The sequence below is a fragment of the Aythya marila genome (genome assembly GCF_965140915.1).
Source record: "Aythya marila genome assembly, chromosome: 6".
NCBI classification, from domain to species: domain Eukaryota; kingdom Metazoa; phylum Chordata; class Aves; order Anseriformes; family Anatidae; genus Aythya; species Aythya marila.
Genome location: NC_139047.1, coordinates 31,536,350 through 31,558,613, shown reverse-complemented (window position 1 = coordinate 31,558,613; position 22,264 = coordinate 31,536,350). Strand labels below are relative to the sequence as shown.

General features: G+C 44.8%; 1 protein-coding gene across 1 annotated transcript; it reads right to left on the bottom strand.

The window, feature by feature from the left end:
- Window positions 1-11,165: 11,165 nt before the first annotated feature.
- On the bottom strand, window positions 11,166-21,811 carry MARCO (macrophage receptor with collagenous structure). Its single transcript, XM_082763938.1, has 15 exons — window positions 21,633-21,811; window positions 20,457-20,558; window positions 19,924-20,136; window positions 19,496-19,531; window positions 18,088-18,132; window positions 17,645-17,752; window positions 16,791-16,898; window positions 16,638-16,682; window positions 16,147-16,245; window positions 15,998-16,051; window positions 15,331-15,375; window positions 15,045-15,152; window positions 13,802-13,843; window positions 13,286-13,462; window positions 11,166-12,950 (listed from the first exon to the last, which is right to left on the bottom strand). Exons 1-15 carry the CDS (start codon window positions 21,745-21,747, stop codon window positions 12,820-12,822), a joined length of 1,428 nt encoding a protein of 475 aa, XP_082620064.1. The 5' UTR covers window positions 21,748-21,811; the 3' UTR covers window positions 11,166-12,819.
- Between the last annotated feature and the right edge of the window lie 453 nt (window positions 21,812-22,264).

The following is a 22,264-nucleotide window of genomic DNA, read 5'->3' as shown; positions in this document are numbered from 1 at the left end:
GGCTGCCATCGACTAAGTTTATAGGAAGTAACTGGGAAGTCCTTACTGACAGCGTGGGTATAGGGACATCAGGATTAAACTGGAGTCAATGTGGCATAGACAAACACTGAGCCAGGTGGGTTTAACTCCTCTTTTTGTCCACTTTTGCCTGGGGTATGCTTCCCTCACTGTTGGGAGAACCTCTGCATTGCTGGGGACTGACTTAAATGATACACAAACTTGGTGAAATTTGTAACACTCACTTTCCATAAAAAATGATTTTTTTTATTTTTATTTTTTACTTTAGTTTTGGCAAGAAAACAGAGAAAATCCTGTTTTGGCTCAATCTCAAGGTTTGAGTTTGATTTTTATTTTTATTTTTTAAAATTTTTTTTAGCTTTCGATAAAACAAAAAGATTCTTACTGCTCCAATTCTCATACCTGCATTGCCAAGACTTCTTGGACTTGGTGTGAGCTTTTTTTTTTTTTTTTTTCTCGAATTTGACTTGATTGTGGTAAGATTGCTCCTGAAACCCAGAGCCTAAATTCTGACCCCAGACTCCCTGAAAGTATTCCTTTGGTTTCATAATAATGGATGATTTTGATGGTCTGTTGGAGGTTTACCGCATTTCTACTCATTCTTATCAAGTCAGTTTGGATTCTCTTTTCCTCTGTCCATTTTAAAAGCTGGGTGTTCCCCTTGTCTTTGTACTTCTCCGTTTTCCATCCAGCTATTGGTCATATATTATCATCTGCCAGGTATCTCCAAGCCACCCTCAGAGTGACAGATGTGATGCTTAAGTATTTACTTACTTGATTTGCTCCAGTCTGCCTGAAATGCTGCTGCCAGGATGATCCCTCTCCTGCCACATCAAACATCCTGCACACACCTGATGTCTACAACTATGGAACTGGATGCTCACTGCACTCATGCCCCAGTCAGAGGCATTGTTCATCCTTCCAGCCCCCTGTGGTACAGAGCCACCTCCCTCCATAGCATGGTGAGCTCCTGGTTCTCTCTGTTCCCCAGATACCTAGCCTGATCTTCATCTCTTTGCTTCATGGAGAGCTGGCATCCTCCAGGTTGCCCAGAGCCTCCTTACCAAGACACACTTGAGGGCCCAGTGAGTGTTTTTTTGCAGGTAGTAGAGAAAAGCAGGGAGATGAAATTATATTTTGATGTTTTAGTATTTTTTTTGACATTTTTTTTCACTTAAAAAAATATACTTGGTGTTCTTTCAGCTTATGAAGAGGCTGTTTCATGGGAGGAGAAAAAAAAAAGGAAAGAAAGGGTTTTGAGCACATTTCAGCTCTATACGTTACTTGTGCTTTTATTGGGGAGGAATTTCCATTCTTCACTGACTTGAGGCCAGTTTTTTCCTTGAAAGTTACCAATGCCTGCAATAACCTGGGTGGTCCATCTCAGACTTCTAATTCCTCTTGATTTTAGTGAGAATTCCAGAAAATGACTCAATAAGGGATTTTGCATGTTCACCCCATTAACAGAAAATACCCAAAGGTATAAACCATTTTGACCTCGGCAGAGCCATGTTTATTTACATTGTCTGAGGACCTGATCAGGTCTGTGTGAAGCTGATATTTCTCTCTTCATTTCTCAGCTGTGAATAAATTTTTTTCTGTCTCAACCAACCTTACAGGCCTGTTCTCTACTTCTCACCTTACAGTGTTAGCTGGGGCTAACCTAGTGTTAATATTGTGTCGTGCAAGACAAACAAGGTGCTTTTTTTCAAAATTCAACAAGACTTTTGCTGATTAGCAACATCAGCGTTTTCAAATACTGTCAGCTACCAAGATCTCATGTGAAAGAGATTGAATATTTGGAAACTAAAGGTCAAAAATATCAATAGAACAGTGCATAATGCTGTGAAAACAAAGATTAAGAGTTAAAGCCTTTGAAAGAATACATGAGTTTGCCTCCTTAAAAAGAAAATGATAGCTTTCATCTGGTTTATAAATTCATATCATATGAACATCTTGGAACCATTTACAACTAAGGAGCATAAGTTGTACAAATGAATAGGAGGAAAAAAACCCTAAAGATAGGGAAAACCATCCACAAACACTTTGTTAAAAAGCCTTAACTGTGGTACTTGAAGTTCGCTGGGCAATGAGCCTTTCCACACTGGATTAGGAGTTTCTTGTGTCCAAATGTGTCTTTTTTAAGAAATTTGGATGAAAACTCTACACAGTTCTCTTCTGTGCTTGTGCAATGACATTTTTCAAACAGTTTTTAACTTTGCAGCCTTCAGTGTTGTACACCACAGAGCTGAAGGATGGCCTGGGACTGCATCCATCATGTTGTGTGAGCAGATAAATGGCAATAATCAGGGTTAAACTGCAGAACTATTAAAGTGGGAGAAAGCTGGAATCCAGAGGCGTTGATGAAGTGTTGTTCGTGGCAGTATTATAATGCCTTTGTGCCACAAGCCTGCAAATTACTGTGCTTGCTAATAACCAGTGAAGCTCATTTTACAATGCCTTGTTGAAATAACCATTTTGGGAGAGCCCCAACTGCTTTCTGCACCAAAAAGCCAGTTTATGGGTCTGCTGCTGGGCCATGTGCACTGCCCAACAGGCTCTGAGGAATGCAAGAGACCAGAGTCCCAGGGAAAGACCCTCCTCAGGTGCTTGGGCAATTGGCAAAAATGTGCTCAGAGCTGTGAATCCCAGCTCCCAGAGCATCTCACTTGTCATCAGCCATTACACTTGCCTTGAAGATTTCTCAGTCTGGAGTTAACTCCTCTCTGCTCTTGGTAGTGACACATGTTTTCCAGATGATGACACTATTTCTTGCACCTTTCATTCACTCCTGTATCTTCTCTTTCTGGATGCAAGGAGCAGCTTGTTGGGGAGTTCAAATCTGCTCTCAGATGGGTCTATGTGGGGAGCAGATGGGGACTGGGTTGTCTGTCCTACACTGGGAAACTGTCCACCAACAAGTTGCACTGGCAGGGATAAGGAGGAAGAGAAGGATTTGTAAATGTCACACAGACTCCAAGAATCCCTTGTACAATGTCCAGCCCTGGCTGCTGCTTCAGGGAAATAAGAAGCCGAGAAAGCTGATGGAAGCTGTGCTGAGTGATGGACAAGAGGCTCATGGCCCTGAGCAGGCTCTGGGTTTTTAAGGAAAGGTGAAGATCTCTTTTACAAGTGCAATAATTGCTGAGAGGGACTCAAAGGAGCAGAAAAGTCTGTCTTCGGGAGGTGTTTAGCCTCTGACTCATTGCCAAGCTAAACCCCAGAAAGACCCTCTAAGGGAAGCTCCAAATTTTGCTATGTAAATGTCAGGGAATTCCTAGAAGACAAACCACCCCAGCACGTGCACTTGGCGTTGGCCAAGAAAGAGCTCTGTCTGTCTTTTGCTTTATGGCCTCGTGTCACTGGCTTCAGAGTTTATCCCACATGCCCTGCAGAGAGATCATATAAAAGGATGTTTCTTTTGAGACTTCTTTTATTTTTTTCCCTTCCTCTTGAGCTGCAGGAGGCGAGGGGTGGCAGATGTCCTGGGAGAGGGTGATGAAGATCTGCTCAGAGCTTCCTCCTCACCCACACCTGGGGCCCAGGTTAGGGATTTAGCCCAGAAGGCTGGCATCCTGCATGGACATGAACATGCTACATGCTGGCAGCCTGGGCTGATCCCTGTCTCTGCTTTAGGGTGGAAGGAAAATTGCTTCAGGCTTTAGGACCGCGCTGGAGCTCCTGCCTGGGAGCTTGGAAGGGGAAGCAGTTTGCAGAAGGTGCTCTGAAGCCTGTGGCTGTGAGATCAGCAGCCCTGGGTCTGGCAGAGATCCAGCCTGGATTAATAAAACTGCAATCCTCCTTTTATTATCTAGCTTACATGAAACACCTGCAGACCAGCACAGCTATGGTGTTCACAAGGCCATTTCTCTCCTTGTTTCACTTATCTTAGCTTTCTGAGACTGGATAAAATTCCACTTAGAAACTGCTTGTACCTTTTCATCACAGCCAGAAGATTCCCTCTTCAGCAGAATGGTCCCAAAGTGTCTCCATGAAGAACATAGATATGAATTTTATGATTATATTTTTTTCCCCTAAAAAAAAAAAAACAAAATTTTTTTGCTGTTTCCCTGTTGCATGCATAAAGCTGTTTGGAAAAATCCATCCTGGTACGATTTTCATCTGGAGTTTCTAGGATAAAGAAAGCGTAGCCTAAAGACATGCTCATAGTCCAGTGAGCATGTGAGGGGGCTAAAAGCCATTGTACCCCTTACCCTTTTGGTGTTACCCCTGTTTAGATAAGACAAATCTGGGAATCTCTCAAGGTATGGTCATTTTAAAGCCTTTGCACAACAGCTTGTCTAATTCGTCATGGGGCCTCATATAGAGGGTGGGTTTTTATCTTCTAATGTAACACGTGAAGTCTGTCTTTCATTCTGCATACAAAGCCTTGCTGTGAAAGGAAAGGGCTCATCCTTCCCACTGCTCTCATTTAGGGGCTGCTCTTGTTGCTGTTTGCCTGCCAAAAAGCAACAGCATGCTTAGATGCAAAAGGGTGATCACAAAAATGCACATAAAGGGGGATTGCATGTCCCAAAGTGCTTCAAAATCCTTCAGAGACTGGAGACCCGCAGTGGCTGGACGTGTTCCGTGTCATTGCTGCCCTGTGTGAGCCTCAACAGCTCATTGTGTGAACCTTTTGTCACTTTAAGTGTGCATGTGGCTGTTGGTAGTGTAAGCTTACACCAAAGGAGTCACCTCACCATTGGAGAAGGGTCCCTGCCCCAAAGGAATATTTTTTGGAAGTGTGTTAGAGAAGACACTGGAGAAAGAAGAGTGGACTGGCACTTGTGAAACGTATTAACCACTGAAGTGCATGTAGCATATAATTATAACAGCTTTTGTGGGAGCTAAGCAGTGTTTGAGAGCTGGGAAGAAAACAAAAATGAACAAAAAAGGGATGTATTCTTTGCACGAGCAAATCCATGCAGCTCCCCCGATATCAACAGAGCGATGTTGATTTCCACCAGCTGTAGATATGACCCAGGTCACCACTCCCTGCTCCGTCCCCCATGCTGGGTGATGCTTGGAGGCCTTTTGCTGAAGTCTCGTCACCCAGGACCCCGTCTCTGAGCTGGGCCCCACATGTTTGCACAGACTACACATTTTTATCCTGGCAGTCTCAGCGCACTGCGCCTGCCCCACGGGGTCACCGCGTGTCACACAGGAGCAGGCCGCAGCTGACATGCTAGCTGGTAATAGGAAGTGGCGCTGCACAACCAGGAGCAACAAAAAGAAAATGTTGAAAAAGTGGCTTTTTTTTTTTTTTCACATTTCCCAAGCCAAGAGTTGGAAAGTCAGAGAGCCCTAGAGCACTGTGGGCACAGCAGCCATGGTGAAGAGAGATGTTTCTCTCCCTTCTCCTGCCATCCCCATGCCAGCTTGCCTTCTAAAGGGCCTCTAAAGCAAATGAACCAGGAGTAGGGGACTTCCCCACTCTTAATCTTACAGTTTTGGACTATACACGCAGGAGAAGTGAAGGGTGTTCATCCTCCACCCATCTATCCGCTAACCGCAGACAGATCCACTTACGGTGTTGTGTAGCTCTTGAAGGCTGACTGAAATAACTAGATTCATAGAGACAGGGTATTTCCCTTCCCTCCAGCATTGCTATAGGAGTCTGTCCCTGCTTGTTACTGGAGAAATTTTATAGCCCTGCAAGTTGAGTCAATGGTCCTTACCCATGTCTGGAAAATACACCCTTGTTATTTAGCCCTGGGATCTTCATCTCAGGGCTCTGGGTAATTGGGGTTAGCTGTTACTCATGCAAACAGTGCCACTTAAGTTTAGTTTGATCTCATTTCCACCCAGAAAAGGACTGGAGGGCCTCCGAAGCGTGTTGAGGGCCTTCCACCCCTCACTGTTCTTCTCTCATTGCCACTCTGTAAAGTCAGAGGATCTCCTTTAGAGTCAGAGCTACTGCACCATCAGAGCAGTGGCAGAGTCCCAGTGCTCACTTGAACCTCAGCTGCCATGACAAAAAGCTTCCAGCAATTCCCTTTCCGATGCCAAACGTGAGTAAAACCAGCACTTCTAGCCTGGCATGTGCTCTGCATTCCTCTTTTCCCTAAGCTCCAGCAAGGGGAGTTGCACCCCTGTATAGGTGTGCCTCCTGCCTGGTGCAATTGCTCTTCCAAAATCTGGTTGTTGGCTTGTCCCAGACAGGTGGGGTTAACTGTGTAAAGGAAAACTCCTGCTTTCTTTTGAACCCTGTCTGAATGAATTTAAGCACCAAAAAACATGGTGAGGAGGAAAGAGCAGCTCTCTCCCTGCCCAGCAAAACCTCTCTGGGCACAGAGCTGACCACACCAGGCTGACAGATGAGTCACCAGCACTGCTCCATGCAAAATGCATTTTATTGACAGCAGTCATCTCCCATTATTTCATCCAACTGCTCAATGCTAGAGCAGTCAGCAAGGTCTCTTGTCCATCTGTCCCAGCTTGGGCAGTGGGGGGGAGGTTTCTCAGGTTTCTCAGGTTTCTTATGCTGTTTTCTCTCTGCTTTAGGAAATCTTCAAACGAAGATGGGGCACCTTCCTAGAAAGCAAGCCACGGTTTCAGGATAATGCAGAAACTTCTGGCTGTGTCTTTCTGCCCTGCACCATGCAGAAGGTCAGATGAGATTAATATAATGGTCCCACTGGCCTTAACATCTGTGAAAGTTTGCTGCAATGCCTTTGAATAGCCAGTCAGCTTAGCAGGAGATGACTTTTTTATTTTTTTCCTGTTGGCATGTTATCAGAAGAGATCAGGCTAATAGTGCATTTATCTGGAATTACAGTTATGAAGCTGCTCTAATAAGGCAGTAATTCGTCTCTTGAGTGATTTATGGCCCAAGCCTCTGAATCCATTTCCCTCTGAATCCATTGACTCCAGCAGGATTTCCTAAGGTAGCAAAATACAAGGTCATTGTAGAGCAGTCACTGCATTGTTGATACCCTGATGGCATGGAACCAGCACCTTTATATCGCCACTTCCTTGTTAGTATTTATTGTTGGTATTTATTGTTAGTATTAGCATTTATACAAAGTATTAGTATTAGCATTTATTTATATATTTATAGATTTATAGATTTATATTTATTAGTATTAATATTTATACAAAACATCACAAAATAGCCCCAGAATAAATGCAATTTGTGTGTTATTTTCTTATTCACATAGCATATTTATATAACAGCTTCAAAAGGCATCTCTTGCCTACTCCCAGTGTGGCACCTGGATGGTTTGTGAGGAGTTTTAGGTAACAATTTTTCTTGCTCTGGAACTTACACCGCTAAAATTCATTTTTTCTTGCTCTGCAACTTACACCACTAAAATTCATTTAGCAACAAAGAAGAGCAAGAAGCTTTTATAGTCCCTGTGAAGTAGTTTTAACCTAGGTTTCAAAAGACAAAGACTGCTGTTGAATAGCAATGTTTATTTAGCACTTTAACATTTAAATCTTCCTACATTTGTATATCTTTCCTTTTGAACTGGAGGCACAAGTTCCTCTATTTGCCTGCAAAACTCTTTTTTTTTCATCTTGCACTGAATCCCCAGAAAATCCTCAAATATACTTGCAAATCTCAAAGATATTAAGGCATCACCCCCCCTTACTCCCCACTTAGACCTTTGAAGGCTGGTGTGACTGGAATGATTTTGGAATTGCAGCTCCATCTGAATAAAAAATGAAGAGAAGGATTTTGTGATACTGTAGCCACTATGATAACTAATTACTTATAGATTTTAGGTCACATTTGAAAAAGACAAATACTGAAATAAATGGATAATCATTTGGAGCTACCACTAACAGTTTGCTTAAATACCTTGGGTTGCATTCAGCTCAGTGTCCCAGCAGAGCAGCTGTCTGCACTGACGCACGCTCCAGCTTTACACCAGTGCTGGTAGGAGCCAGTCTGGCCCCTGTGCTCAGAGCAGAAATTTGCGGCTTAGGCTCCCGCACTGCATGGGATGGCTAGTTGGGTCTGTACTGGACCATGGCAGTGGGAAGAGAGGTAACTAGGTGATGCTGACAGACCTGTAACCAATTCTGCACCAATGGAGGCAGAAGAAAATACCCCACAGTTCTGAGGCCAGAAGCTGCCTTCAAACATTAGATTAAGAGGGATGAAAATACAATTAGTGACCCATATATTACAAGACAAATTTAATCTTTAGATATGTCTAGCATGCATTTTCAAATTTTTATTTCTCTAATATGAACAAAGAAGTCATTCCTCTATTACACTTGACATTTAATATGATGGTTTTAATGTACCTTAAAAAAAAACAGCAACCCTCAGACAGAACAACTTCTTAGCTTAGTGAACCAAATGAAATTTTCTTTTTATATTTTCAGCTGGAATTACCGATAATTTTGCTAGGATGAGATGTGTACTGGATGCATTCAACATAAATTCAAGGCTTTAAAACCAGAAGAATTTTTTTAGAGTTAGAAATATTTTGTTTTTCAACATCTCTGTGATCTCTGTGTGCCTGGGAAGTACTTTGAATTGTACGTGAATTCTGTTGAGCCTACAAAAATTAAAAATTGCATTCAGCCTCTTACCACACTCCATTTTTAACCTGCAGCCTTTTTTTTTTTTTTTTTTTTCGTTAAATAAATACCCTTGATTTATTAATACATTGGCAGGTTACTCTGCAACCTAAAGCTCTGGAGCCATGATCTGCACCTCACTGCAGAGCTGAGCTTTCTAGATTTGGACTGCCTCAGAGGAGATGTTGCCTGGGGCCCTTCCAAGAGACAGAAGATCAGAACTGCTTCCTTGTGTATTTTGATAAATTCTTCAGCTTATACCTCTCTGTCTCTGGCTGCTCCCTTGTTCCTTCATAGTTGAAAGAAAAATTTTAATTTTTTTTTTCCCCCAAAAGGACAGAAGTCCCAACTTTGTGCCAGAGACCCTCTCTGAAATGTTCAGTTCCTTGAAAAAATGGGGAAAATGGTGTCAGATATGTTGGAAATAATGTTTTAGGGTTCCAGAGAAGATATGTGTTCAAGAGCCTTACTAACTTAGCTCAGAAATGCATGTGGGTTACTGAGATGGGGAGACAAACTACTCTAGCTTCTCAATTCTCCCCACTCCAAAACTCTTCAGATCACAAGAACTGGTCAGGGACAGGCATCCTGAAATAACAGCAATCCTAAGGGAAAGTATTCCTTTTTAATTAATTGTATCCCTTTTATCCATGGCAGTGTAATTACATTTTGCTTAACTGAATCATTTTAATTGGTGCTGGGAAGGAATGATGAGCAAAGCTGTACAGTTCCTTGCTAGCTGTTATAGTTAGCTGCCATAAGACAGTGAGACCCATTAGCTGGGCATCCCAAAATATGGGACCGATGGCACTGAGCTGGGTGAAGGACATGGTGTGGCTGTGCAAGGCAGCCTCTGTACCTCATGACTATGTGTGTTTTGTAGACAGAAAGGCTTTCCACTCCTCCACAACTACCACACAGTGACTTGTGGCACTGTTCCTGCCCTGATGGACCTTCCCTTGGACTGGAGAGACAGACTCAGGGGACATGAGCACCCTCCAGGCCTGCTGCCTGGGCAGCCTGGTGCTGGCTTTCAGGCTCCAAGAGCCACCGCTGGGCTTTGTGCCCTGTCCTCGCCCTGGTGAGGCTAGGGGAGACACACGTGTCCTCTCTACTGTGGCCCTCCAAGGAGGCAGCTCTGAAGTACAAGCAAAATTGAGATTTTATTTTTTTTTTTTTCCTTAAAAAAGGATGCTTTTAGCTACTTAGTGGAGAGAAAAACTTGTAAAACTGTCCTGAATGCCCAGCAATCTCTCAGACCATAATTCACAAGTGACTGAATCACACCTTTTTTCATCCTTTATTTTTTCAAAATACAATTCTGGGAGGACCAGTGCACCACAGCTTGATTCATTGAAGACAGGGAAACCTCCACGGCCTGTCTCACCCCTTTAGACCAAGCCGATTGGGTTCCGAGCATGTGTGCCATCGGCCTGTCAAATGGAGCAAAACACCTTTGTGTCCCTTGCCATCACCCACGCACAGCAGGAGTGGAGTGGGTGGTGGCCCTTGAGCTCCCCTTAGTGTCGGGAAGGAGCATCTTTAATCAATAATAAACGTGTCTCTGCTATGCCCGGGTCTGGGGTCTCTGTGAGACCTGGTCTCTGGCAGGCCTGGTGTCTGCATGGCCAGCCAGTGCCCTCGCGGCTCTGCAGAGCGTTACGTGGCTCAGCGCTTGGTGTCAGAGTAACTCAGCCCTTCCTGTGCTGGTTTTATCCAGAGGTTCTGAAAGAGAGCAGTGTTTGGTTGGCTGGTTTTGTTTTGTTTGTTTTTGCTTTTTTCTGGAGTTAAATAGGGATTTTTCTTGCCCTAAGCAAAACACGGCATATGACAATTCAGCCCAGGTGAGGACACTGCCTGACACAGTGCATGATTTGGCCATGAAAACCCTACTTCTTACACGTGGCACATCCTGCACTAGGCTTGGTTCTTCTCTTCTGTCTCTGACATGTTCTCCTTTAGCAGGCAGGAGCCATTGTGTTTCTGATTCTTGCATGAGAGCCGAAAGCTTGCACGGTTTTGTGTCCACAACTCTCTGCCCAGCTGCATGGGCTTCCCCCTCCACACTGAACACACCACAATGGTTTTATGAAACCAATGTTTGTTTTTCTGACAAGATCTGGTTTCACCAGCATTGTTATATTACCACAAGTTCCAGTCCCGAGCCTTCTGCTTGGATGTTTATTTCCCTTCCCGGACCAGAATGAACTGTACTGGTGTGAGCACATCTGCACTGGGTTGGCCACTGTTGGACAGCAGCTTGGGTTCAAGCTGTCCTTGTTGTGCTTAGAAGCAGACAGGCAGGGCTACGGCATCCTTTGCCGTGGTCATACAGATCTAGCCCCAGGTGTCCTCACCTTAATCCTGGCACAACAGGTATTTTCTGGGTGCCCGTTCTCCAGAAATTAGATTTATGGGGATTTAAGTCAGCCAAAGGGTCACCAGTGGGGATGTGTTGACTTTGCCTTTGGTGGCAGTTTTGCCTGTTCAGATTGAATGCCTCAGCATTTAGCCTGAAAATGGTGAGGAACATACCCTAGTAGCAAGGAAACTGAGAAAATGGGGAAGCAGCACCTGCTGATGTGACAAGACGAGACATTTGGCTTATACATCATTTATTTCCTGACAGTAGCAATGCTTCATTTACATACTGTCACCACACACAAAAAAAATATAAAAAAATAAAAAGAAAAGGAGCCCACACAGGTTCAGCAGTGCCATGCGAGAGCCTGAAGAAGCTGCTACCATAAGTGTGGGTACTGAGTGTGCTAGCAGTGCTGACCAGGCTCCTCACCAGAACACAAAGCTCTTGCCTCTTCTCATGCAGATGAGCTGCTATTTCCACCAAATCTGCAATATTTGTCATTTGTCAGGTTTCATCCATTGTAGGTTGCGGATTCTCTTTGCCTCCTCTAAAATGGAGCCAGGACTGATAACTGTCTCTATTCATTTTCCTGCTGTCAAAGGCACCAGAGTGCATAGTGGAAAACTTCTGGGATTTTCCAGACTTTCCTGAGGCCTGAGGCCCCGTACCAAACATTTCCTCTAGGTCAAAACAGCATTGTTGCAGATAGTACTGTGTGGTCCTGGGTCTCCTCACTCACATCATCCCTGAATGTCCCATTGTCTGTTGCTCTTACCAGCACTGCTTGTTTTTTCCCACCTATATCTGGATTTGTGAGCACCAAAAATGAGTTTTGAAACTGTGTAAACAAGTGCAGTTATAGCTAACATTAAGGCATAGATAAGGGGTTGCTTACATCCATTTTTAATATTTTAAATAAAAGGTCCACAAGCAGGATGCTGCAATGTGCACAGCTATTTATACACAGACTGCTTGTCACCTGCCAAATACCCAGTGCTGATGAAAAAGCTTTAGGACAGAAGAAAGAGGAGCCTTTCAGCTGTTATCTCAGACTTGTGTAAGACTTCCATTTAAAGCAGAAGCTTTTGGTTTTGGGACCATATTTTCACTCTGAAAGTTTAATTAGCTGATACTTTCCCATTATTGCTTTTATTCATCATCCCTTTGTTTTAGTGGATCATCTAATTTCTAAAGATCTGAAAGCACTTATTTTTACACACCAGATAAGGTAGGGGTTTTGTTCTTGGGGGCAGGATGGGAAATACTGACAGAGAAGGCAGGGGACTTGGCCAAGGTCAAACACCAGGTCTGTGCTAAACCATGATGGTGAGGCACCTGGATGGTGACACTTTGACCTCTGATCATCATCTCCTCTGGAGAATCTTTGTGTTTGAACTCCAGACAGATCACCTGATGATTTCTGAGCATCCGCTGTCTTGGGTACTTTTATTTTACTGGGCTTTTTAGGTTCAGGTTCACAACCGCACTGTGATGAAGATGGACTGGGCCAGCTAAGCTGCCATAACTGCTTCTTTCTTCAGGCTTGTCCTGTTCTCTCCCCCTGCACTGAGCCCAAGTGGAGCAGCTCTCCTGTGCTGTGGACTGAGAGTACACATGTGTGTGAACTCCTACAGGTGGGCTGATGTCAGGTAGCTGGCAAAGCTGGGAACTCACTCATGTGTCTGAGCTCCTGTTGTTTTGTGACAGCTGGGATGTCTCAGGTTATCCGTAGGTCTTGTGATTGTTACTGATTTGTCGAACATTCAGCTTTCTCTGTCAACATGTTTAGTAAAGACGTTATAAGTGCAGCCTGCAGAAGTTCGTTTGACGGTATGGACACGAGGAGCCCTGCAGAGAACTTTGGCAGGCAGAGGTTCCCGGGGCAGCCCTGGGTCCCATCAAATACACTCCACTCCTGCGTCCTCACTGTGGGAGCAGTTGTGTGTGCCCCAGTTGGATTTTGAACAGTCATAAATTGAGTCTTCATTCCCTCTGCAATTCACGTCGTCAAGCCAAATTTGCCCAGTGCCTTTGGAAGAGGAATTAAGACAAATAAGTACAACAAACAATGAAAAGCAGTCACTGATGTACAGAGGAAATGGTAGCATGCACTTTTCTAAAGGGAACCCCGTGGGCTGCGGGCATATGTTGGGTTGCACGGTTGGCATATTGGAAAGCCAGCCTTTGGGCACAGTTCAGGCAGCACCTGACATGTAGCTATCTTGTCCCAAGGGGACAGAGCTGTCCCTTTGAAGCCATCCTCTTTGCTCTCCCATTGCTTGCACGGTGTGCGTACCTCCTGTGCCAGGCGGGTTGTGCAGCCCCTGCCTCACAGCCCAGCCTGGGGGGCTGCTGTGGACTCACCTGCTGCCGCAGTGAAGGCGGAGATGGCAGAGCTGTATCCCATCATCCTGCAGACCACAGAGGCGCTTTGCACGGTCCAGCCATCATCACATATCGTTCCCCAGGACTGGTTGTGAAGGATTTCCACTCGACCCCTCCTGCCACCACCCGCGATTCGTATGTAGTTGCTGAAGCGACCTGATGGATTGGAAGAGAGAAAAATAACTGTACTAAATGTATGGGTAGGGATGCTAAAAGCACTTTGAAAGATGGAAGCAGTGACTGCCCAAGCCAGAAGAATGCTCCCATCTCCACAGCTGCAGCTGGGGTGGGACCTGAAGTTTTTAGCTCAGATCTGAACAATTCAAAGCCCTGTCCTGGCTCCAGAGGCTCAGTGAAAATTTTCAGCTGAGACCCCTCAGTTCTGGTAGCTGTCTGGAAGGCTAACCTGTATGTGCAGGAGACCCACTGCTCTTGATCTCAAAAGTAGCTTTGATAACAAAGACAAGCAATAAAAGATAGATAAAAGTCACATACCTGCTCCCTGTTCACCTTTGCTGCCTTTTGCTCCTGGAGAACCTGTTCCAAATTGAAAAACAAGCAAATATTTGACTGCTCTTTGGGGAAAAATCCAGTTATTGCTTTTTTTTTGAGTAATTGGGTGGGTCACAGGTGGGTGGAGGTCTCTGTCTCTATGTGGAAGGGACCTTCTGAAGTGACTGAGGATATGTGAAAGGAATGTGACAACAGCATGGCAAGAAAAGTAGGATAACACATGGCACAGTTTTCCTAATCTGTGGCCCAAGAAAAGATCAGTTTATAAAACCCCATCCACTTACTCCTGGGAAATGTCTTATTCCCACTAACAGTAAAATAACATCTCTGAGAGCCTCTGGGCAAAGCACATATTGCCATCTCCTTCTGCAGCAGGGTGGGAGCTGAGACCCACCCAGAGTGCAGTACCTAGCTTGGGGTCACCCCAGTTAGGCTATTCCTCCCCTTTCACCCCACTTCCAGAGGCAAAGCTCCGGAAGAGACGTGCATAGAGGAGCTGTACATAGCCTCCATTTCACTTTATATCTGAGGGATCTCATACTGTTCAGTGTGAACACCTGAAAAATAAAAAATAAAAAGAATGGTTTCTTCCTGTGGCCTGTTGCAAATAATAATTTGTTTATTATTTTCACAGAATCACAGAATCATCTAGGTTGGAAGAGATTTCCAAGATCACCGAGTCCAACTTCTGACCTAACACTAAGAAGTCCTCCACTAAACCATATCACTAAGCTCTACATCTAAACATTTTTTAAAAGACCTCCAGGGATGGTGACTGAACCAGGCCTTGGGGTTTTGGGAAGCATTCAGTGATTGCAAAAGAAGTGGGTAAGGACAGGGAGCTGTTGTAGTGTTGGTCCTTTTGAACTGTGTTTTTTTTTTTTTTTTTTTTTTGTCCTGAGACTAGAGAGGCTTTCTTAAATAGCCCTTGTGTTGCTGATTCTGTTCCTTACCACCATGTCAATCCCAGAAGCACAGTACATTGCAAGATGTCTCTGGACATGGATTTGAGAAAATCCAATGCAGGTGTTTACTTACATATCTTTTAGCAAGACTCCCAAGGTATGAATGTGATACTCCTCACATTCACCTCCTGGGAAGACTGATCTATCTGTTGAGTTGCTCCTGAAAAAGTGCCCCAGAGCAACTTGTGCCAGGCTGTTGTGTACAATCCCAATCCCAAATGTTCCCTCAGCTCCACAGAGCCCTTGGCAAATGGTCTTACCTGGAATTCCACGGTCTCCTTTTTCTCCTTTTACTCCTCGTTCACCTTTTAGACCAGAACTGCCAGGATCTCCCTTGCTTCCTTTTTGACCAATTGGGCCTGGGCTGCCTGTGTGGAAAGCAAAAAAAAAAAAAAAAAAAAAAAAAAAAAAGTCATTATTTTTGTTCCTTGCCAAAGAAACAGTGTGAAAAGCATTTCACATTAATTCAGAGAACTGGAAAGTGATATCTGAAGTTCTGTGCTTAACCATCATCAGAATAAGTAATGCTTTCAGAAAAATATTTACCGTATGGGCCCTGGTCTCCCTTTGTTCCTTTTTCCCCTCGAATACCTAAGATCATGAAAAGAAAAACAAACAAACAGATATTTATACAATTAAAAAAGTTTATGCAATCTATTATTTAGGGTTGGTTTCACTCAGTCTAGGTTAGCTGTTTAGACTGCAGTCATCTATTTCTGAAGCTGGTGTCTTACTTCCCACTATACTCAGGGCAGACCTCATCAGTAGAGAAAATAAAGACAGTGGAGAGTTGTGTTCATAAGTAGATGGATTTCAGGTCATTTGTATCACATCCTAAACTCCAATGTTGGCAGAGAGACTCCACCTCCAGGTAGGTCCTTGTTGACCACAGAAAGCCTGGGCACAAAACCTTAGGTTCACCAGACAAACAGGTAACGTTGGGCCAGGTGGCTCCCTATCATCTGGGTAGCCCGGAGTGCAGGAGGGTGCAGCACTTCAACCTGATGGAGATGAGAGGCAGTGTGCACTACATACATTCAGAGTTAAAAAGGAAATACACCAGAATAGGTTTGTGCAGCAGAACATTACTCTGTTGTTCTGGGTGCCCGTGGTACAGAGGTGGACTCCCTCAAGAGGAAGGTCAAAGCAAAGGCCTGGGCTATGTGCTCCAAGCTGGCCTCTGAAGAGACCTCTTCCTGCAATGCTCCTTTACCTGCTGATCCGATGTCTCCCTTTTCACCTTTGAGTCCTGTACTGCCTGCCATTCCTAAAAGTAAAAACAAGTCCAGGAAAGTAAATCTATCATGCAAAGAGAGGCCAGTGCAGAAGGACAGTGGGTAATGGGTTTTGGCAGCTTCATACCTGGATTGCCCTTGGGCCCGAGGTCCCCCTTCTCCCCCTTCTGGCCAGGTCTGCCGCTGGGGCCAGCAACTCCTGGGGGGCCTTGTTCTCCAGCTGGGCCTTGGGGGTGAACAACAGCAAGTGTGAAATGCAAGCAATACACAAAAGAGGAAAACAAAAGATATCTCTGTCACTGACCCCCGTGCAGTGCAGACTGAGTTATCCCTATGAAAGCAAAGCAAACACTGATTCTCCCCAAAGAACTGTGCATGCACACGTCAGGAAGGACGTGGTCTTATAAAACCTTCCCCTCCCTCTTGTTTTCTTGCATATTGAGTAGGGTTTGGCTGCAGTACGGGTTTGCACAATGTTGGCATGGGTTCTCCATCTAATCATCATCTCTTATCCATGCTGGGAGCTATTCTGGCTGCAGCTTTCCTTGTCATGACTCACCATCTTAAAGAGATTAGTCTCCTATTCCTAGAAGAAACTGCACCTTCTGTGCTGCTTACCTGCCTCTCCTTTCTGCCCAGGTTGTCCAGGCTCCCCCACGCTACCTGTAACAAAATGTTGGCATCAGTGCTAGTGAGACTTAGCCAAATGCTTCAGCCGGGGCAGCCCTCCAGCACAGCACGTGTCAGCTGTGCTGCATCCTCTGCACTTACCATTCAAACCTGGCAGTCCCCGGTCTCCCTGTTTTCCCTGAGGACCCACAGGTCCAGGGGGCCCCGGATCTCCCTTCTTGCCCATTTCACCTTTTTGTCCGTGGACACCTACCAAACAGCATAGCACATGCATGTAAATCAAAAACAAACAAACAAAACCAATGCAACACAAAAATTTTTCTCTGAAGGCAGAGCATCTCCTTCCAGCTGTCCCAGCACCAAAGTTTGTCCCAGCATGGTGGGTTTACTTCTGAGGGATCTCTGGCCAACTTGTGCAAATGTCCTCCCTCTTCTGCACCACATACATCTGCTGCTTTCAGCCTTTCCTCTCTGGGTGCAGCCTACTTGAGGCTGTTGAATTTTGGTTGTCTGGGAAATGCCCACTAATGTGTGCTGCACAGGAGAGTCATGGTGCATAACTCTCCTACTTATGGTGTAAAAAAGGCTTAAATAGGGTATAGAGTTCTCAGAAGAAGATTTTAACATAGTCAAAACTAACATCCATGTGCTTCTGTAGATAAATTATATTGTATTATTTTATACCATGAAAATCCTACTGTAAACATTGCTGGTTAAATCTGGGATATGCTGATAATTGAATACTTGTGCCTTTCATCAAACTAAGGTCACTCTGTGAGGAGACTTCCACGGTGCAGAGTCAGCATTTTGCAGGTCTTCTTCCCCCCCTTTGGGAGCTTTGCTGGAGCACAACACAAAATGAGATCCCTCCAGATCAAACCCAAAGTCCTGTTTTTATGAAAAATGGGACCTATGAAAACTTCATCTGGTGTTCCAATTTAAATAGGAATACATGGGAGAATCTTAAAAGTGTTGAGACAGTGAAGAAGCCTTACCTGGAAGCCCCATCTGTCCTTTTTCTCCTCTTACTCCGGGTATACCACTTGGGCCGGCAGGGCCAGGATCTCCTTTACTCCCCTTCGTGCCCTGCAGTCCCTGTAAGCCTGCATGGACAAGACCACACTTCTGATGCTGCAGTGGATATTGTGCCTAGTGAACAGCAGCAGTAGCAGGCCACACAGCGTGAGCCAAACATTGCTCTCTGTGTACCTGAGAGCGGTGCCAGAGGCAGAGGGCAAGACAATTCTTTCAGACAAGATTTGTTTCCAGCTAAGTTTTGCTCTCGTTTGCATTAATTTTACATAGGCTTATTTCTTTAACTCCAATGACATTCCTACTAACTTACATCTTAACTGAGGACAAGATTGCCCATAAAATCATCCATAAAGTCATGTTATGCTCATCCACAGAAGTGATTCAGGTGTCAGAAAAACCTTACCTTGGATTCCTTGGTCTCCCTTAGTCCCCGGTGGTCCCTGTAGCCCTGAGGTGTAAAATACATCTATCAGCTGATACACATCATCTACTCACCATAACGAGCAAAAAGAAGAGGTGAATTTTTTAATCATCCTTTGTGCATGTGCCTTTGGTCACCACTGAGGCCAATCTTCAGCTGGCAGAGGTGAAGCCAGGCACTTGAGCGAGGTCCTTGGAGCTGGGCTGAGTGTGTGCTGGGCAGGGGCCAGCTGTCCCCCAGCCAAACCCAGCTGACCGCCTGCTCACGGGGACCTCTGGGGAGATTTTCCCTGAAAAGGCGCTGAGCTATTGGGCTCTGAAGAATAGTAACAGTGTTTGGCTGGAGATTGTGTTTCAATGTTGTGAACACAGCCAGGAAGATATGAAAAAGATGATTTTTTAAAAATCTATTTTTTCTTCAGCAAAGCTCATCAGCATAGCCAAGAACTAGGGATGGATGACATACAGACCTGACCTAACAAGGGGTGCATCTTAGATCATCATCACAGGATCACAGAAACCTCAGTTTCTTTGGAAAGTGCCTGGTCCAACCTCTGCTAAAAGCAGAGCCAGCATGAGATCAGGTCTTGTTGCATCCTCAGTCTGCAGACATTTATCTCCTGCAGCTGTTGCAATTCCACCTGACACCCCCACGGACCCAGTGCAGCAGCTTGTGCTTGTGCAGAGCAGAGCTCTTGCTCCCAGCTCATTCCCAAGCCCATGTAGTTGTTCCCCCAAGGACAGGGTGGACAAGGTCCCAGGTCTGTCACTGCTTGCTACATGCACTGTTTGTCTGAGGCCCCACAGAGCTGGGATCGGGAAAGTCTCCTTGAATTCTCTAGGGCAAGCTGAGGCTCCTGGGGATCAGTCAAAAGTGTGACATGTCTCCTCATGGCCAGGGCACTGCACATTTAGTAGGATAGAAGTCTAGTGACTGAAATCCCAAATCCTCACGTCAGATGTCTTACCAAAAAGAGAGAAAGAGAGAAAGAGAGAAAGAGAGAAAGAGAGAAAGAGAGAAAGAGAGAGAGAGAGAGAGAGAGAGAGAGAGAGAGAGAGAAAGAAAGAAAGAAAGAAAGAAAGAAAGAAAGAAAGAAAGAAAGAAAGAAAGAAAGAAAGAAAGAAAGAAAGAAAGAAAGAAAGAAAGAAAGGAAGGAAGGAAGGAAGGAAGGAAGGAAGGAAGGAAGGAAGGAAGGAAGGAAGGAAGGAAGGAAGGGAAAGGAAAGGAAGGAAGGAAGGAAGGAAGGAAGGAAGGAAGGAAGGAAGGAAGGAAGGAAGGAAGGAAGGAAGGAAGGAAGGAAGGAAGGAAGGAAGAAAGGAAGAAAGAAAGGAAGAAAGAAAGAAAAAGAGAAAAGTTTCTTGTGGCTCATCTGCTCACATACCTGGTGGACCTGGTGGACCAGGATCTCCTTTGCGTCCAGGAGGCCCTGAAATAAATATGTAATGGATTACATAAATATGTAATGGATACTTTTCAGTAGTCATTATTCAGGGAAGGACATACTGGTTAAGTCTGGGCTGAAGACTGCAGCCTTTTGGAGGGCACTGAGTTACAGGGGGGGAGAGCAGCCCCCAGCCCCACACACAGCTGCAGAGCGCCAGGCAAAGCACAGGGCAGTGCTCTGGCTTCTCCAGCTGCAACACCTCCATGGACAGCATCCTGGACACTGGAGCATCATTAACTACTGCATAGGAAGACCAAATCTTGCCCAGGTTATTCCTGGAACTAGATTTTCCCTGCATTGGCCCAGCCTTGCTGGTGGTGCAGAAGAACCAGCTCTCCCCACTGAATAGCCAGCATGGAGAAATGGAGCCATACCTGCAACCAGGCTGATGTTGCTCATCCTTGTCTCCAAGTTTGCATTGCTGTTTTTAATGATGATGATTTCCCTTTCTATGCTTCTCCTCCAGTTTTCTTCATGTCTCACGTCCCCATCCAAAAGAACGTTGTTGGCATAGGACCTTCCCATCACCCCTTCTGCATAGGACACGTTATTTTCTTGGTGTTTCAGCATCTCCTCCATCTTAAACACTGAGGAAACAAAACATCCATGCAGTGAATGTTCCCTGCCTGATCCAGCTGGGAAATGCCTGGTAAGCAGAGCAGCTCCCTGGTACCCGTGCAGTTAAGTACCACCACAGGGGCCTGTTTTCACATGCTGGTCTTTGCTGCAGCCAGGGTTGCAGACATTTGGACCCAGGGAAGATGCAAAGCACATGTATGGGTTGGGGATTGGCTTCCTGCAGCAGATACATTGACTGTCCATGTGCTCACCTCCCTCATCCATGCGGTCCCAGAGCACCCAGCAAAGCTCCTTTGGGTGCCAAGGCTGCAATAGGTGTAAGCATTACCTTTGTATGCCAGCAGCCCCTGGCCGACCGTCAGCAGCAGCAGGTAGGTGCAAAGGGCAGTCCGAGCACAGCATGTGGAGGGCTTTCTTTGGCTTTGAGGCTCTAAAAACCAACAGAAGTAGACAAACATATTCTCACATCTCTCCTGTTACAAACTCTGCTTGTTTTCAGCCATTTCAGGCCTGGCCATGCTAAAACCTCAGTGCTTTCCAGTATCAGGGAGCCCTGCAAGGCCACTGGGTCCCACGAGCTGGGCAGGCTGCCTTCCTCTGCTCCATGAACTGACCCAAGCTGTGCACTGCAATTCACCCTTGGCATCCTTTCCTTAGCTGGTTTAACCAGCTCACTTCCATCAGGACCTAATCCAGTCTGTGACAGTACGAGCAGGGCAGTTGTCCCCTTTCTGCATCAACAAATTCCCGTTTCCATCGTGTTTATTTGTCCCAGGCTGCCACACAAAGAAGGCTGCTCAGAGCACACGCTCTCCCTCCCCAGGGACCTGCATACCTGTGGCTCCAACAGTGATGCAAGTGCACATTGACACAAATGAGAAATCAATAACAAACTGAACTGCAGAGCACATGAAAACAAGTTGTAACATTTAAAATGAATTGTCACCAGCAAGTGTAAAAGAAACGAACTGCTTTGTCAAATATGGCCTTTGAGGAGAAAAAAAAAAAAAAAAAGTATTTTTGAAGCATTAATAATTACTTCAGACATGCAATAAGTTACCCTTAATCGAGTTTTTTTTTTTTTTTTCAAAGTAATGTAATGAGGAGTTGAAAGTCTTAGCTTGAATAGAGTACAAAGATTTAATTAGTTTTACAATAGAATAGTTTAGTCAGCAATAAAGTATTTATATTCAGCTAAAAATTCACAAACTTTTCTTTTTTTTATTGGATCTGGTGATTTCAGTATCTTAACTATTAAGACATGACAGCTTGACTCAGTGAAATTAGGCATTTTCTGAAACAGGGAGAGAACTATTTTATGATGCTCAGCATCAGCTTTGGCTGGAAAGGACGATTTCATATACTGCTCTTTTTAAATGGTCATTTAATTTAGTAGCATAATTATTGTGAAAAGCATTTAATAGTCAGTATAAATACATCATTTCCATTTTATGTTTCTCATAATAAAATCCACATCAATCCATTTAATAAAAAGAAACCTTACCACTTATTTGAAAGGTTGTAGTAGCAGCTGAAGCAAACCCAATCTTGTCTGAAATACTGAAAGTGCTCATATCACTTGAATTTCCCTCTCCTCCGTATCCGTCTTTAATTTTCATGACAAACGTATTGTGGCTAACCTAGATCCTTGTCAGACGGGGCATAACAGAGAACTGAAGGGACTTCCTATCTGCCTCCTGATTTGATATGCCTTCTGATATGCTTTTCCTATCTGCTCAGTTTTTATAGACTTGTGAGAACTCTGATGTGGTAATTTGAACAGTTCCTCAAAATGTCCCACAGCTGAGATGTTCAGCTGCCCTTCCCTGCTCACTCACCACATCCACAGAGCTTCGAGCGTGGTCCTGCAAGAAGTTCAGCCCTGACTTATGAAACATCTCTGCACTTCAGGAGGGTTGCGTGCCAGGTGGCCCTTTAGCTCCTACCACAAGTAAACCTCCTCCAGAAGGAAAGGAGACCCCTGGGTTCAATGCTAGCTTCAAGATCTGTCCCCTGGGAGGACAGGTGAAGTCCTGCATGGTGATAAACCCCATGCTAATGGGCACCAGTATGGTGATTTGTGACTGAAATGCAAGGAGGAAAAGAATCAGGGGGAGCTGTAAGGACAAATGAGTG

What these genes read in the sequence shown, in the direction of transcription:
- MARCO (XM_082763938.1), bottom strand. Translation starts at nt 21,747, where the DNA reads ATGAAAATTAAAGACGGATACGGAGGAGAGGGAAATTCAAGTGATATG. An exon ending in TACAACCTTTCAAATAAGTG is followed by an intron (nt 20,559 to 21,632) that starts GTAAGGTTTCTT and finishes GTTGGTTTTTAG; the next exon opens with AGCCTCAAAGCCAAAGAAAG. An exon ending in CAAAGGTGAACAGGGAGCAG is followed by an intron (nt 13,463 to 13,801) that starts GTATGTGACTTT and finishes CCAATCCATCAG; the next exon opens with GTCGCTTCAGCAACTACATA.